This window comes from Silurus aristotelis, assembly GCF_946808225.1.
Source record: "Silurus aristotelis genome assembly, chromosome: 20".
Classification (NCBI taxonomy): domain Eukaryota; kingdom Metazoa; phylum Chordata; class Actinopteri; order Siluriformes; family Siluridae; genus Silurus; species Silurus aristotelis.
The window spans coordinates 16,920,724-16,937,656 of NC_139593.1; the positions used below are offsets into that span (position 1 = coordinate 16,920,724).

The window sequence follows — 16,933 nt, forward strand, 5'->3', positions numbered from 1 at the left end:
CTCAGTCAACACCGAATGTGCCGCGCCGAGGAGTGTTATTGTGCGGTTCCTATGCTTCCCAGTGAAAGAGGCAGTTTTAAGAGCTGCCAGGAAAACACTGGTAAACCATAATGGTACCACATTACACACGTGTGTAAAAGAATGGTGGATACCATGTCTTTGCTTATCCAGCTAGACTCCGATGTTTACACAATAAAAATTAATTTTATTTGACACTGTGGAGGCAGATATTAACTTTCTGGTCGCAGCCGAGTGTTGGACGGTGTGTGTCAAGTTGTTATGTGAGCCCTATCGTTTGGGGGGAGGGGGAAGGGTTGGGGGGTGTTATTGTTTATGTTTAGGAGAGCCGGTTATATTACAGAGATTTGTTGTCTTAATCTTACTTTTGTCAGGCCACGGTATTTAAATACTTTGACCAGCATTGATATATGTCTGGTCTGACTAGGGTGGTTACATAGAACTTAAAGGGCATGGGTAACGTAGTCAAAAGAAAGAAAATTCTAACATTCTTGAAAAAGGAAAAGGTAACTATTGCACTCTTACAGGAGACACATTTGTCAGATAAAGAACAATCAAAGCTCAAAAGAGACTGGGTTGGTGAGGTATATTTTAGTTCTTTATCAAATAAACAGGGCGTGGCCATTTTGATACATAAAAGTTTCCTTTTATATAAGAGCTGGTTGAAAAGGATCCTGACAGATGGTTTGTTTTGATTACTGGCCACATCTTGGGAAAGCCTTTTACCGTTTTAAATGTGTATGCCCCAAATCAGGACAGCCCTGACTATCAAAGATGGTCCTACTGTTTAATCATAGGTGTAATGGTCTGGGGATTAGTTGTTTGAAGAAAAGATATCCCAGTACTGGCAGGATAATTAATTCTGTCCAGTTAACAGCGCCACCAAGTGGGACGCAGCTAAGGCCACCTTAAAGGGCCTCATTATCTCTTTTACCACTTGGCGTAAAAAACAAAGGGCAGAGGACAGGAAAAAATTGTTGAGTTTAATTGAGTTTAAACGTTTGGAATTATTTCATAAAATTTCACCTACACAAAACAACTGGAATCTTCTGGCCAGATCTAAATTAAACTTAAACTATTCATAACATGTAAAGAAATTGTTCAGCAGGCAGAAGTTTTATCAATATGGGAATAAACCCAGTCACCTTTTGGCATATCAACTCAAATGTGAACAGGCTGAAAGGTCCATTAAAGCAATTAAAACCGCTGAGGGAGTAATTTCACATAATCCAGTTAGAATAAACTCCAGTTTTAAAGATTTTTATGAGAATCTGTACACCTCCTCTTGCGCACCCCAGGACCCTGCCGCTCTTTTGGATGGGATACCCCTGCCGTCAATTTCAGACAAGGACCAGGCTTTTCTCAATACCAAGCTCTTTTAGTGGGCTGCTCAGATTAAACAAATGCTTAGATGGTTTTTAAATGACAAGGACTCCTTGTGGGTCAGTATGGAATCTTTTGCGTGTACGCCAATAACGTTAACATCCCTTCTATTTATTCTTAACTTTAGGGAGGTCCAATCCCCAATTGCTTTAAACCCGACTTCCCTGACTCATTAGGCCTTAGTACATTAAACCTTTTTGGCGTGAGGTACATGATATGGTTCAGAAAATTCTATGTCTCCAACTATATATTTACTAAACTGCAAAGCAGCATTGGATTTCTTTACTGACTTACACGCTTTGTTAAATATCATTACTTACTTGGCAAAGAAATGCATACTTATTCTATGGTCATCACCACAGGTACCAACTTTACAGATGTGTTTTGCACAAGTGGCTAATCTTCTCCCTTTGGAAAAACTTACATATGATTTGCAGAATAAATCCAATATATTCTGGTGGGCATGGGCCCCGTTGTTGGATTTACTTGAACAAGCAAGACCCTCGTCCTGACTTATATTCAATATACCAGGATTTTACACTGTTGTATGTCTGTTTTTATTTAAACAAAAACAAAATGTTTGTAATAATAAAGCAATTTGTTTGTTCTGTGTGTCTTTTACAGGATTCATTAAGTTGGTTCTTCAGCTACAAAATGACAAAGGCCTTTTCATTACCTCATTGACTTGTCAGATTTTAGCACATGTTTTAGACTCCACCATGCCAGTAGAAATCGAGACACCAAGCTGCATTCCTGCCAACACCGAGGTTAATTCAGTTACTGAAGAAGTTATGAGCCATGTGGCTACTTCATTAGTGTCACGTGAAAAGGGTGTTATTGTACCAGCCTTAAGGATGTTGGCTACAATACTCACCAAGTGTAGAGAACCACTCAAAATAATGTTTTGGAAACATGTTGTGACACCATTGGAAGCATTAGCAAATGAAAAAGATGACTCATTTACATTGCCCATCATAGCCGTTCTTCAAGCTGTTGTAAGGTAAGTACTGTACTTATTTCCAGACATGGAAAGAGTTAAAAATATTAAAATCTATTATTTTTATGAATTCAAGTAAAATTACCAGTCAAAAAATCTACTAAGGTAAAAGTAAAAGAAAGCTCAATTGAAATTTACACTTAGTAAATGTTTTTGACAGTGGGGGGGGGGGGGTTGGGGGTGTTATTTATTTTGATTAAACACATTTACAAATTCAGTGCAATAAGAAATTTAAACATCAAGATACATAACATTGTTTTAAAAACCAACCAACCATTGATAGTTAATTTTCTAAGTGGGTTTTTATGAGGTATTTATGCCTAATCAAAATATTCCCTGCAGTAGGCAATGCTCAACACTGCAGAGGACGGGGACAGCAATAGAGCAACCGAAACAAATTTTATCCTCCTATAAGTAGTCTAACTTATTGCTGTGTTGTTGTCCCTGTGCTCAGCAGTGTATTTCTCTTTGTGTCTTTTTGTACTACACTCTACACCTGCAAAGTGGAAGAGTGCTGATTGCTATGGGTAATAAATATGCTGATTAGGAATAAGTACGTCAAAACAACTTACTTTGTGATTGTATATAAATTCATATTTATATTTACAAATAAACGGGTGGTAAACTTTTTATAAGTTGCTAGTTCAATCTCTTGTACTGTATAATCTGTTGCCTTTCTTTAAATTCAAAGTGATTACTTAAATATGGAAAGGGGTTTACTTAATTTCTTTTTAGCAGAATTTAATGGGGTTTTGCGTTTAATCAGTGTCTGCACCACTGGTGTCTTCCGTGTGATTTTTTTTACTGCAGTAGCATCTGGGACACGATTTATTTTCTTGTATTCTACTTAAAATAAAAATAAAGGTAAATTATTTAAAGTAAAAATTACAGATTTGAAAAAACACTTTAAAAAGTAAAGTACACAAAATAAACTTCTCAACTGCAGTAACACAAGGCAAGTACATATAATTTGTAACTTTCCACCTCTGCTTTTTTTTTCCCCTGCATTATTTCAATACTATGTGGCACTTCCAGCTAATTTTTTATTAATTTTGTTTTAAAACATCTGAAAGTTTTCTAGAAGACTAACATTTCTCTTGCGAAGAAGGCAAGAGTTTGTTTTTCTAGCAATGCCTAAAAATAGCGCATACTTCTAATACTTTGCTGACTTTGTTTATAACACAGGAGTTCCATTTTGATCCATCCTGATTGCAGAGTAGAAACACTGCTGGACATCATGTTGTTTTCAAGAAGTGTAACTGAATCTGTGCAGTGTGCAGCAGTTATCTTGCAAATGGAAGACTGGTGACTATAGATGATATATGTTTCTTATTTTTAAAAAGGTAACAGTGTCAACATCAGTAATTTTCCTTTCCTTTGGTTTTTTTCCTAGCTCTGAGGTTTTAAAACGGAAAGCCACAGATATAATCCTCCTTCCTCTACTGTGTGCCACTGCATCCCCTCTAGATCTTCATGAACCAGGTGCAAAATGTACATTTTATTCACTACTGCATTGATTATCACAAAAATAAAAGCATTAACTATTTAAAGGTTTAACTGATTTAATTATACACTGTGTGCACAATTATTAGGCAAGTTGTATTTTTGAAGATTAATTTTGTTATTGTACAACTACAGTGCTCTTGGTCAATCAAAAATGTTAATAAACCCTGAACATTTAAGTAGTTAAAGTTTTTACATGTATTTTTTGAGAATATTTACATGTACACCATTATTAGGCAACTATTAGTGTGCAGAATTATTATGCAACTAAATGAAAAACATTTTCCCATCTCACTTGTTTATTTTTTGAAGTGTTGAAGTGAGAATAATAAACAAACTCAAAGTTTACAAATAAACATTTCTGAAATTTCAAAAAGAAAACCTCAGTGACCAATATAGTCACCCTTCTTTTCGATAACATTCAAAAGGCTTCCATTCATGGAGTCAGTCAGTTTCTTGATCTGGTCAGCATCAACTTTTTGTGCAGCAGCAACTACGGCCTCCCAGACACTGTTCAGAGAGGTGTACTGTTTACCTTCACTGTAAATTTCCTGCTTAAGGAGGGCCCAAAAGTTCTCAATAGGTTTGATGTCAGGTGAAGAAGGGGGCCATGTCATTAGTTTTTCATCTTTAAGGCCTTTACTGGCCAGCCACGCAGTGGAGTACTTTGATGCATGTGATGGAGCGTTGTCTTGATTAAAAATCAAAGTCTTCTTGAAAGATGCAGACTTTTTCCTGTACCACTGCTTAAAAAAAGTGTCATCTAAAAATTAGCAGTAGGTCTGAGAGTTGATTTTGAGTCCATTTTTAACCCGAAAAGTCCAACTAGCTCATCTTTAATAATACCTGCCCATACCAGTAGCCCACCTCCACCCTGCTTCGACTGCATCTGAGTCGAAGTGGAGCTCTGTGTTCGTTACTGATCTAACCACGGGCCCATCCATCTGGTCCGTCAAGAGTCACTCTCATCTCATCAGTCCACAAAACCTTTAAATAATCTGTTTTCAAATATTTCTTGGCCCATTCTTGACATTTCAACTTATGTGTCAGGTTTCAGCCTTTCTTACCTTGGCCATGTCTCTGAGAACTGAGCACCTTGTACTTCTTGACACTCCAGGTAGGTTGCAGTTGTGGAATATGGCAGCACTGGAGGATAATGGTTTCCTGGTAGCTTCATGTTTGATTCTTCTCAAATCTTTGCCGGTTAATTTGCGTCTTTTCTTCTCGACACGTTTCTTGCGACCCTGTTGACTATTTGCTACAAAACTTTTGATGGTTCTGTGATCACGCCCCAATATCTTAAATAGTTTAAGTGCTGCATCCCTGTTAAAGACCTTTTACAATTTTTGATTTCTCAGAGTCAGTTAAATCTCTTTTTTTGGCCCATTTTTCCTGAGTAGAAGAATCTACCTAATAATTATGCACACCTTGATATAGGGTGTTGATCTCCTTAGGCCACATCCTCCCTCGGTACACAAATACACATCACCTGATATGCATTAAATTCAATAATCATTCAAGTTTATACAGCTTTGACTTGGAAATTATGGATAAAATGATATGATCAAAATAATCACTTGCCTAATAATTGTGCACACAGTGTAGTGTACCAACTCTGTTTAGATTACATTAATGACCATAGGCTGAGAACACATTATGGATTTTATAATAAATTTAAAACCTCCTTACCACCACAGGGTTTCCATTTACTTCAGTGTTCATGTTGTTAATGTTGATTACCTTTTTTTTTTTTTTTTTTTTTTTTTACAAACAAATGTAAACAAAATGGCCAAATAATTAATCAAACAATTGGATCAAAGGCAAGTCATTTAAGTATAGTATAGTATAGTATAGTATAGTATAGTATAGTTCTGATGCTGGACTTGGGTTCTCTATTGCTTCAAGTGAGAAATACTACCACAATTGGAACAATGACTGCACCCCAGGCCTCCTCAGTACCTGATTGCACTTAAGCCCTTGTGGGCGAATGAGCACAAATATCCACAATCACACTCCAAAATCTAATTGAAGATCTTTATAGAAGAGTGGATGTTATTATAACAGCAAATGGGGACTAAAAGTAGAATTAAATTTCTAAATTTCCAAATGGCGTGCCATGCCTGTCAAAAGTTTGGAACCAACTAGTCCTTCATTCTTATTGATAGACACATGCTTGTTCATTTTGTTTATATGCAACAAACTAGGTGATTTGATAGTATAAAGATATGCTTAGACAAAAAAAATCTATAAGTAATAGAAATATAATAATAATCTATAGAAATAGAAAAAATCTCCATTAGCATGAATAACAGCTTTACACAATCTTGGCATATGGACAGTAAGTTTCTCTGGTCCTGATTACTTTTTTATATGGCAAAAAGACATATAAAAATAATCCAGTTTATTCCAGATTAGTTTAATTAAATTAAATTTTATCTATCTATCCATCCATCCATCCATCCATCCATCCATCCATCCATCCATCCATCCATCCATCCATCCATCCATCCATCCATCCATCCATCCATCCATCCATCCATCCATCCATCCATCCATCCATCCATCCATCCATCCATCCATCCATCCATCCATCCATCTATGGAAAATAAGTATTTGAACACCCTGCTATTAGAAATCATGGAGCGGTATAAACTGTGTATATATTTATATATAGCACCCCATATTGACAGAAAAACACAGAATTGTTGACAATTGGCAGATTTATTAAAAAAGAAAAACTGAAATATCACATGGTCCTAAGTATTCAGACCCTTTGCTCAGTATTAAGTAGAAGCAGCCTTTTGATCTAATACAGCCAGGAGTCTTTTTGGAAAAGATGCAACAAGTTTTTCACACCTGGATTTGGGGATCCTCTGCCATTCCTCCTTGCAGATCCTCTCCAGTTCTGTCAGGTTGGATGGTAAACGTTGGTAGACAGCCATTTTTATGTCTCTTCATAGAGATGCTCAATTGTGTTTAAGTCAGGGCTCTGGCTGGGCCATTCAAGAACAGTCACGGAGTTGTTGTGAAGCCACTCCTTCGTTATTTTAGCTGTGTGCTTAGGGTCATTGTCTTGTTGGAAGGTGAACCTTCGGCCCAGTCTGAGATCCAGAGCACTCTGGAGAAGGTTTTCGTCCAGGATATCCCTGTACTTGGCCGCATTCATCTTTCCCTCATTTGCAACCAGTCATCCTGTCAGTGCAGCTGAAAAACACCCCCACAGCATGATGCTGCCACCACCATGCTTCACTGTTGGAACTGTATTGGACAGGTGGTGAGCAGTGCCTGGTTTTCTCCACACATACCGCTTAGAATTAAGGCCAAAAAGTTCTATCTTGGTCTCATCAGACCAGAGAATCTTATTTCTCTCCATCTTGGAGTCCTTTAGGTGTTTTATTTTTGCAAACTCCATGCGGGCTTTCATGTGTCTTGCACTGAGAAAAGGCTTCCATCGGGTCACTCTGCCATAAAGCCCCGACTGGTGGAGGGCTGGAGTGATGGTTGACTTTCTACAACTTTCTCCTATCTCCCGACTGCATCGCCGGAGCTCAGCCACAGTGATCTTTGGGGTTTTCTTTACCTCTCTCACTAAGGCTCTTCTCCCACGATAGCTCAGTTTGGCCTGATGGCCAGCTCTAGAAAGGGTTCTGGTCGTCCCAAACATCTTCCATTTAAGGATTATGGAGGCCACTTTTCTTCTTAGGAACCTTAGCAGAAATTTTTTTGTAACCTTGGCCAGATCTGTGCTTTGCCACAATTCTGTCTCGAGCTCTTCAGGCAGTTCTTTTGACCTCATGATTCTCATTTGCTCTGTAGGGTGTGCTATGTGTACATTAATTGGTTTATTTGACCTTGTTTTATACTGTAATGATTAAGTGATCTCTTTCACTTTTAATAGACTAATAACATCACTGATACATACAGTATTTAATCTTTATTCTGTGAGTACATTTGCCTAATTCCACTAGATGTATTGGCAATAGATATTGTAAACCAGAAATCCTTACCACTTGTTTCTCATGAAACCCAGATTTTTATTTATGCATTTTTAAGTCAAAGCTACAAATATAAGGAAAAAGAAAAACACATTTTTGTTTTGTCTTGTGGATTCTGATAAAAAAAAAATAATAATTCTATAACAAGTTTAAATCTGTAATTTTTGTTTGGCATATCTTTTCAAGATACTGAAAATAAATTTTTATTTCAGAAAATGTGTTCCTCTTTGGTTGTACCCCTACTATGCATACTACTATGTACTATGTTTTTTCTTTTTTTTTCTTTTTTTAAATCAATGTTTGTCCAAAGTGACAGCATTTCTTTTCTTGTTAATGTAGATAAGCTGCATGACTACATATCACACTTGGAGAAGCAGTTATCCCAGAAGGCCACATGTGTGTGTCTGCTCACTCAGAGCCTGGCCAGCATAGCAGAGACCATTTGTAAGGTAGGATGAACATATCTATTTATCAATATTAATAAATACTAATCACGTTAAATAGAAAATAAAAATAAATCAAATGAGAAGTTCTATGTATAGCTTTCCAGTAATCCTCAGTACCAAAAAAATAAATATAATTATTATTTAGAAGACATTTCTGAAATTATATATAAAAAATCAACAAAACATTAGACAATATGGGAGTATAACCGACATTACTTGCACAGGCATTAAAATAATATGCTGAGCATATTAAAAAAAGAAATTCCACTGGAAAAAATTTTTTTAGATAATTGTATTAGTTTAACTGCCTTTGCTATGCATGTGCTATAGCAGATAAATACAGTGAGGAAAATAAGTATTTGAACACCATGCTATTTTGCAAGTTCTCCCACTTAGAAATCATGGAGGGGTCTAAAATTGTCATCGTAGGTGCATGTCCACTGTGAGAGACATAATCTAAAAAAAAAATAATCCAGAAATCACAATGTATGATTTTTAAACTATTTATTTGTATGATACAGCTGCAAATAAGTATTTAAACACCTGTCTATCAGCTAGAATTCTGACCCTCAAAGACCTGTTAGTCTGCCTTTAAAATGTCCACCTCCACTACATTTATTATTCTAAATTAGATGCACCTGTTTGAGGTCGTTAGCTGCATAAAGACACCTGTCCACCCCATACAATCAGTAAGAATCCAACTTCTAACATGGCCAAGACCAAAGAGCTGTCCAAAGACACTAGAGACAAAATTGTACACCTCCACAAGGCTGGAAAGGGCTACGTGGAAATTGCCAAGCAGCTTGGTGAAAAAAAGGTCCACTGTTAGAGCAATCGGTAGAAAATGGAAGAAGCTAAACATGACTGTCAATCTCCCTCAGACTGGGGCTCCATGCAAGATCTCACCTCATGGGGTTTTAGTGATCCTAAGGAAGGTTAGAAATCAGCCCAGAACTACACGGGAGGAGCTGGTCAATGACCTGAAAAGAGCTGGGACCACCGTTTCCAAGGTTACTGTTGGTAATACACTAAACGTCATGGTTTAAAATCATGCATGGCACGGAAGGTTCCCCTGCTTAAACCAGCACATGTCCAGGCACGTCTTAAGTTTGCCAATGACCATTTGGATGATCCAGAGGAGTCATGGGAGAAAGTCATGTGGTCAGATGAGACCAAAATAGAACTTTTGGGTCATAATTCCACTAAACGTGTTTGGAGGAAGAAGAATGATGAGTACCATCCCAAGAACACCATCCCTACTGTGAAGCATGGGGGTGGTAGCATCATGCTTTGTGGGTGTTTTTCTGCACATGGGACAGGGCGACTGCACTGTATTAAGGAGAGGATGACCGGGGCCATGTATTGCGAGATTTTGGGGAACAACCTCCTTCCCTCAGTTAGAGCATTGAAGATGGGTCGAGGCTGGGTCTTCCAACATGACAATGACCCGAAGCACACAGACAGGATAACCAAGGAGTGGCTCTGTAAGAAGCATATCAAGGTTCTGGCGTGGCCTAGCCAGTCTCCAGAACCAAACCCAATAGAGAATCTTTGGAGGGAGCTCAAACTCCGTGTTTCTCAGCGACAGGCCAGAAACCTGATTGATCTAGAGAAGATCTGTGTGGAGGAGTGGGCCAAAATCCCTCCTGCAGCGTGTGCAAACCTGGTGAAAAACTACAGGAAACGTTTGACCTCTGTAATTGCAAACAAAGGCTACTGTACCAAATATTAACATTGACTTTCTCAGGTGTTCAAATACTTATTTGCAGCTGTATCATACAAATAAATAGTTAAAAAATCATACATTGTGATTTCTGGATTTTTTTTTTTTTTTAGATTATGTCTCTCACAGTGGACATGCACCTACGATGACAATTTCAGACCCCTCCATGATTTCTAAGTGGGAGAACTTGCAAAATAGCAGGGTGTCCAAATACTTATTTTCCTCACTGTATATATTTTTTATTTGTATATTATTTTTTTGCCAATTTATTAGCCAAAGTATTATTATTTTTAGACAGAATTTTTTTTATGTCGTCATTATTTTCTGTGATGTAAAGTGATCTGTTTTTATATATGATTATTTATTTAATATAATATTGACATTTTGCATCTTTTTAACGTTATGTTTATATATTATATTTCTATTAATAATTAATTTATGCTCTAATTTTCCCAATTCAGGAGTCCTAATAATTAGTTTTATGATGATGATGATGATGATGATGGTTAAGAATAAAAAAAAATAATAGTATTAATACTTAATATAATTATTTGACTTATTAATACTAAAGATGCCTGTAGTCAGTTTTTTTTAGAACAGAAAATTCAAAACTAGAGGAGGAAAAGCCTGTTTTAAAAATAGCAAATTAAGTGTATTCTTTCTGATATCTTTCTTTTCTTGGAAAGAAATCTTTGGCCAATGTTCCTGTTCAACTCATTGCCGCTTCTGTGATGAAACTTTTGAGAATATGCATTGGTCATCTTCCCTTTACTTTACTGGAAGCTGGTACATTTCCTCATCTTTTTGGCTGTTACAAGGTTCAGCAGTGCAGTATCGACCTACTAGGTTGTCTAACTGTTTACCCAGGTAAGAAAATGTATTTTATATTCTTTATAAAAATACTTTATGCACAAGGCAAAAAAAAAATATTTTATGGAAATATTCAGAGAGATATTTAGTATAGAGTATTTTATATTTAGCCTCAAGGCAAACTGAGTCATTAGCTTTTTTTTTGGTGGTTTAGGGGTTATTTGTGAAATAAAAAAAACTGAAATATTTTAACAAGAACCCATTGGCATCTATCATTTTTAAAGGTTTTATGACATTTTCTGTATTAAATCCCCATTGTTAAAAAATATAATGACACAGGAATCAAACCACCCAGCCACTGGCAAATTAGGCTGGCCCTCAATACACAGTGCTCTAACAAGAATAAGACTTGTGTGCGAAGCCAGAGAGAGCGGGCCATCAATTTGACCTCAATAGCTGGGGGTGGATTGAAGGTGCACCAGTCAACCATATTAAGAGCATTGTATAATGCTGGCCTGTGTGGAAGGATGACAAGTAAGAAGCCTTTACTTTAAGTGCCATCTAAAAACACATCTGTAGTAGAGGTTGACTGATCGGCCGGCCTATTAATGCCGATTTTGGGCATTTTTTTATTAATCAGCAGCGGTCGAGTGTGCTGCAAATTAGGTCGATTATTAGTCATGCCCATCTGACTTAGCAAACCGTGTGAGTACGTTCTGTGCTTGTGTGAGCGAATATAACTCCCATACCAGCAGGTGGCAGTAGTCTGTATTCAACATCCAAACAGGGAAACCGGAAGAGCTAGAACTGTAAATATCTAAAGTATGCAGCATTCACACTATATCATTAATAACAGATTTGTGTAGCTTTTTTTAGTAAGTTGCAAAAACAAGTGCCAAAAATGTCAGTTCCTTTTTTTTCTTGTGTGCTCATTCGCTAAGCTAAATAGCCAGTTGCGGTTCTCTTTCTTGACGTTGAGCTCCACCGCATGCAGAATCGGCAAAAAAACAGCTGACGCTGTCCATCAAGATCCAACGGTGTGAAAGACATCAAAAGTATTAAAACTCCCTGAGATGGCATAAGGAAGAAACCTTAAAAGGAACCAGATTCAAGAGGGAACCCATCCTCATCTGGGTGGCACCAAATGTCCAATAATTACAGCTAATCAATGTTAAAGTGCAGTGATGGTGATTAAATGCAAACTGTGTTTCTGAGTCAGTGAAGGAGACTGTTGACATTAAGTACAGTCCAAATCCATCCTCAGAGCTCCTGTTACTCCTTAATTTCATCGATCTCCAGAGCGTTGATGTAAAATCATTCCCAGCTGCACATAGTGTCCTCCAATCGAAGCGAACACCATCCAGAAGCAGGTTGGGACGAAGTGGGCAGATCCGAGGAGAGGAGAGGGGTCACTGGTACCTCAGAAGCATGTTTAACTCGATTGAGAGGTGAGAGAGAGAGAGAGAGAGAGAGAGAGAGAGAGAGAGAGAGAGAGAGAGAAGATGGGTGTCAGGAAGAGAAAAATATGGATTATTAAGTTTCCTTATCGTTGTATAAAAGTTAAGTACACTTTGCAGTTGGGGACTCCGGCAAGACTCGCTATGGCAGCATAACTAAAAGGGAGAGCCAGGAGGTAACACAGACATGAGGGATCTCTGGGATAAGAGACGGCCCACCACACCACTGTCAACAAAACTGAGTGAATGTATGAGAGTAAGGGGACGACAGCATACAAATATCCCAGTTCACCAAACACTCTATATCCATGATCCCTCCAGATCTACTCCAGTTCTACATTAAATAAATTTTTAGCACTAAACTTATAAATTCTAACTTTATAATCTCTATAAAGCTTATTTGGGGCAATGTTGACTGTTGGAAACACTTTACAAATTTATTATGTAGGGGTGCTTCTTATCAGCAGGGTCTGTGCATCTTCTTAGACTTGTATGAAGGGTGATGGAAGGAGCAAAATATGTTTTAAATATGAGGAGTTTTATTTTTCAGCAGAACAATAAGCACAAGGGAAAAGCAACAGTGGAGTAGCTCCAGAACAAAAAGATAAATGTCTTACAGTGGCCCAGTCAAATTCCCTATTGACAATCTGTGGGACTACTGAAAATTGCAGTAGACAGGCCTCACCTAAACAACCTGTAGCTAAACAAATCTGTCAAGCATAATGGGCCAGAAATTACTGTGAGCAAATCTGATGCATATGTATTCCGAAAGACTTAAAGCTGTTATTGTGTCAAAAGTTGACTTGACCAAATGTTAATGTGTGGTGGTTGAATACTTATGCAAGCACAATATTTCTGGTGCAACAGAACTTAACTGGTATATACCAAACTGATGAATTTCTCAGTCTTCAATCTGTCAACTCTATCAATGTGCATCAATGTGTATCTTTTTAGCAATTTGTGCCTTCACTCCCCACATGCATCAGTTATGTTTTGAGTGCGTGTCCATGACCCTCTTGCAAGTTCACTGGTTAAGGACCACTTTTGGTAGTTATTAATCACTGCATACCACAAGACCTGCTGTTTTGGAGATACTTTACAAACTTCACTTGCTTTCTAATATATCCCACCCATTGAAAGGTGCCATTGTATTTGGTGCTATATAGATAGATACGGTGCCCCTAGAGCATAGAGGGTTAAGGGCCATGCTCAAGGACCTTTAACCAGGAAAGCCAGGATATATGGTTACAGTTAAGGTGCAGTTTTTAAGAGTGCAAACAGCAAGACTACCTATGATATCATATCTTTCAGGGACAAACGCACACCATTCACCTTCACTGTTGTTTTCTGTAAAGCTGCTTTGAGACAATGTCTGTTGTGAAAAGCGCTATACAAATAAACTTGACTTGACTTGACTTAAAAGGAGAGCAAGACCAGACATAAGGAATTTTAGGACATAATGTGGCCAGCCATTCTACAGTCAACAAACCTGCACAAGAGAGGGAAAGGTGACATCATCCAAACTTCCTAGTTCACCAAAACAATCTATAACCATGATCCCTTTAAATCTTCTTTATCTTAAAAAAGAAATATATTTACTAAAGGCTTGACTAAACAAATATTTTTCAGTTTAGATTTAAAGACTGTTTCTCAAACATTAATTGGAAGGCTGTTCCATGCAATGTCAGTCATTTGTGGGGGTTCATATTTCTGGAAAAAAATAAGGAATTAGCAGTAGGGCTAAAATATCTGGATATAAATATCTAATATATGGATGAGTGCTTATCAATTAAAACTTAACCCCAGCAAAACAGAACTGCTGGTCATCCCAGGTGATTCACCTCCAGGTCAAGATCTCTGAAAAACTGTTCATGACTCTCTGAACAGCCATTGCTCGCAACCTTGGGGAACTATGGACAATCAACTGTCCTTTTCCTCACATGTTGGTAATGTAACTTGTTATTGTCGATTTCTTTTCTACAACATCCGAAGGATTCAACCATTTCTGTCCACACAGGCTGCCCAGGTGCTTGTTCAATCTCTTGTCATTTTCGAGACTGGACTACTGCAACTCTCTGCTGGCAGGTCTTCCTCTGAAAGCTATTCGTCCATTGCAAATGATCCGAAACGCAGCTGCACGACTTGTGTTCAATCTGCCCAAGTTGTAGATTCATTCATTGATAGAGACTCAAAGCACTTTTGTATGCCGCTTGGGAAACTGGCATCTGCTAAATGCCACAAATGTAAATGTAAATATCTAATTAAAAATAATAATACAGATGATTGTGTTTTGTCATTTCATAGAGAGTGTGGCCTTAATTCAGGAAGCTTTTACTGTTCTTCTGCAGTATATGCAGTGCCCCGACTCTAATGCTACAGTAAGTGTACAATCAGAGTGGTTAAAAAAATTTTTGTTGCATTCCTTAGATTATTACAAATATTTGCATGTTTTGTTTATTTTAAATTTGTTTTTTTTTTGTCCATGCACTTGGCTGCGTTGAATTTATTTAGGACATAAAGGAATTTATTATAACAGGTTTGTTGTTTTCTAGGTTTTAAAGAAAACAAATCAGGCCATTCTTAAATGGCTTAATATCTGTTCACCATCATCTGATTTATGGAAGACAGTTATACAAGGTGAGTACTCCTGAGGATTTATCATGCTGCAATTCACCATGCACACACACACAATACACACTAAGCTCTCCCTCATAACTTGATGAGTTATCATGATGCAAAATCATGTCATAAGCCATTAAGTTAAGGCATAGTAGGGCTAACAGTCGCTCTTCAAGAGTTACAAAGAAGATTGGCAAAGATTAGCATGAAGATACGTTAAATAATGATTTCAGGAATTAATGACTTTATAGGAGCATGGCAGAATGAAACCTTTGCTGAGGAAGACCTATGCAATAACACAGGAATGATTCAATATGGATGTGCTTTTTTTAATTTATTTTTTTTAGTAACACTTTTTCAGTATTTCCCCCCCCCCATCAATGTAAAACATTTTCATAGTTTAAACATTTGATATGGTTCCTGTGTTCTATTGTGAATAAAATCTGGATTAATGAGAGTTGCAAACCATTGCATTCTCTTTTTTTTTTTTTTTTACATGAATATCACAAAACAATTACATTATAGACAAAACTATTCACACACCACCACATGCACTTCCACCAAAATTGCTCATTGACTTAGAATGGGAATCTTGAAAGAAGATTATGAAAGAATTTGACAAATGTCCTTTAGACTTAAATATGTCTTATGTCATAACAAAGTCATCCTCAAATACATCAACCTTTCTAAGTAAACCAATCAAGTGTGTGTGCTTTTCTAACATATCTAGTGTCACTATTAAAGGTATCTTTTTACACCAGCTTGATGACTTTTTTTTAATATACTCAAGACTTGTTCAAGATTTTTGTTGTTTTATTTATTCTTGACTGAATTCTCTTTTGAATCTCTGACAAACCAGAATCAGTTATTTTTATTTCAGTCACTGTTTCCTCTAATATTCCTCTAACAGGGAGATCTGGTTATTTCAGCCAATTAGAAGCTCTTAGCTGAATTGCAGTCAACCCCCTTATAGCATGATTAGCAGGATTGCTTGCAGAATTGAAATATCACCTGTGCAATAAGTCCAGTCCTGGAATTTCCTCGCTACTAAATATTCCATAGTCAAATATTAGTGGAATTATCACAAAGTGGAAGGATTTGGGAATGACAGCAACTCAGCTACGAAGTGTTAGATCACATAAAACCGCAGAGCGGGTCAGCGGATGCTGAGATTCATAGTGCACAGAGGTCACCAACTTTCTGCAGAGTCAATAGCTACAGACCTCCAAACTTCATGTGCCCTTCAGATTAGCTCAAGAACAGTGCGTAGAGCGCTTCATGGAATGGGTTTCCATAGTTGAGCAGCTGCATCCAAGCCTTACATCACCAAGTGCAATGCAAAGCATCCAATGCAGTGGTGTAAAACACTGGACATTAGAGCAGTGGAGACGTGTTCTCTAATCAAGCTTCGATGTCTGGCAATCCGTTGAATGAGTCCGAGTTTGGTGGTTGCCAGGAGACCGGTACTTGATTGACTGCATTGTGCCAAGTGTAAAGTTTGGTGGGAGAGGATTATGATGAGGGGTTGTTCTTCAGGAGTTGGGCTCGGCCCTTTAGTTCCAGTGAAAGGACTCTTAATGCTTTAGCATACAAAGGCATTTTGGACAATTTCATGCTCCCAACTTTGTGGCAACGGTTTTGGGATGGAATGTTTCTATTTCAACATGATTGTGCACCAGTGCACAAAGCAAGGTCCATTAAGCCATGGATGAGTGAGTTTGATGTGGAAGAACTTGATTCGACTGCACAGAGTCCTGAACTCCACCCAATAGAAATCCTTTTAGAATTAATTAGATTGGAGACTGCGATCCAGGCCTTCTCATCCAACATCAGTGTATGACCTCAAAAATGCGCTTCTGGAAGAATGGTGAACCCCACCGTTATGTTATTAACCTTATGGATTAAGAATCGGGTGTTACTCATTCATTTGCATGTTAAAGGCAGACGAGCGAACACATTCAGCAATATGGTGTACCTTCTCT

At 37.6% G+C, this 16,933-nt stretch overlaps 1 protein-coding gene across 2 annotated transcripts in view; it reads left to right on the plus strand.

The window, feature by feature from the left end:
• Nucleotides 1-16,933, plus strand: part of brat1 (BRCA1-associated ATM activator 1) — a 50,812-nt gene that overhangs the window by 27,269 nt on the left and 6,610 nt on the right. Inside the window, exons 5-11 of one of the 2 annotated variants that reach the window (XM_083522315.1) lie at nucleotides 2,026-2,401; nucleotides 3,584-3,703; nucleotides 3,792-3,889; nucleotides 8,236-8,345; nucleotides 10,752-10,932; nucleotides 14,637-14,710; nucleotides 14,885-14,969. In XM_083522315.1, coding sequence (XP_083378441.1) covers nucleotides 2,026-2,401; nucleotides 3,584-3,703; nucleotides 3,792-3,889; nucleotides 8,236-8,345; nucleotides 10,752-10,932; nucleotides 14,637-14,710; nucleotides 14,885-14,969 — 1,044 coding nt within the window. The remainder of the gene's footprint in view (nucleotides 1-2,025; nucleotides 2,402-3,583; nucleotides 3,704-3,791; nucleotides 3,890-8,235; nucleotides 8,346-10,751; nucleotides 10,933-14,636; nucleotides 14,711-14,884; nucleotides 14,970-16,933) is intronic. The other variant, XM_083522316.1, reaches the window with a different exon arrangement.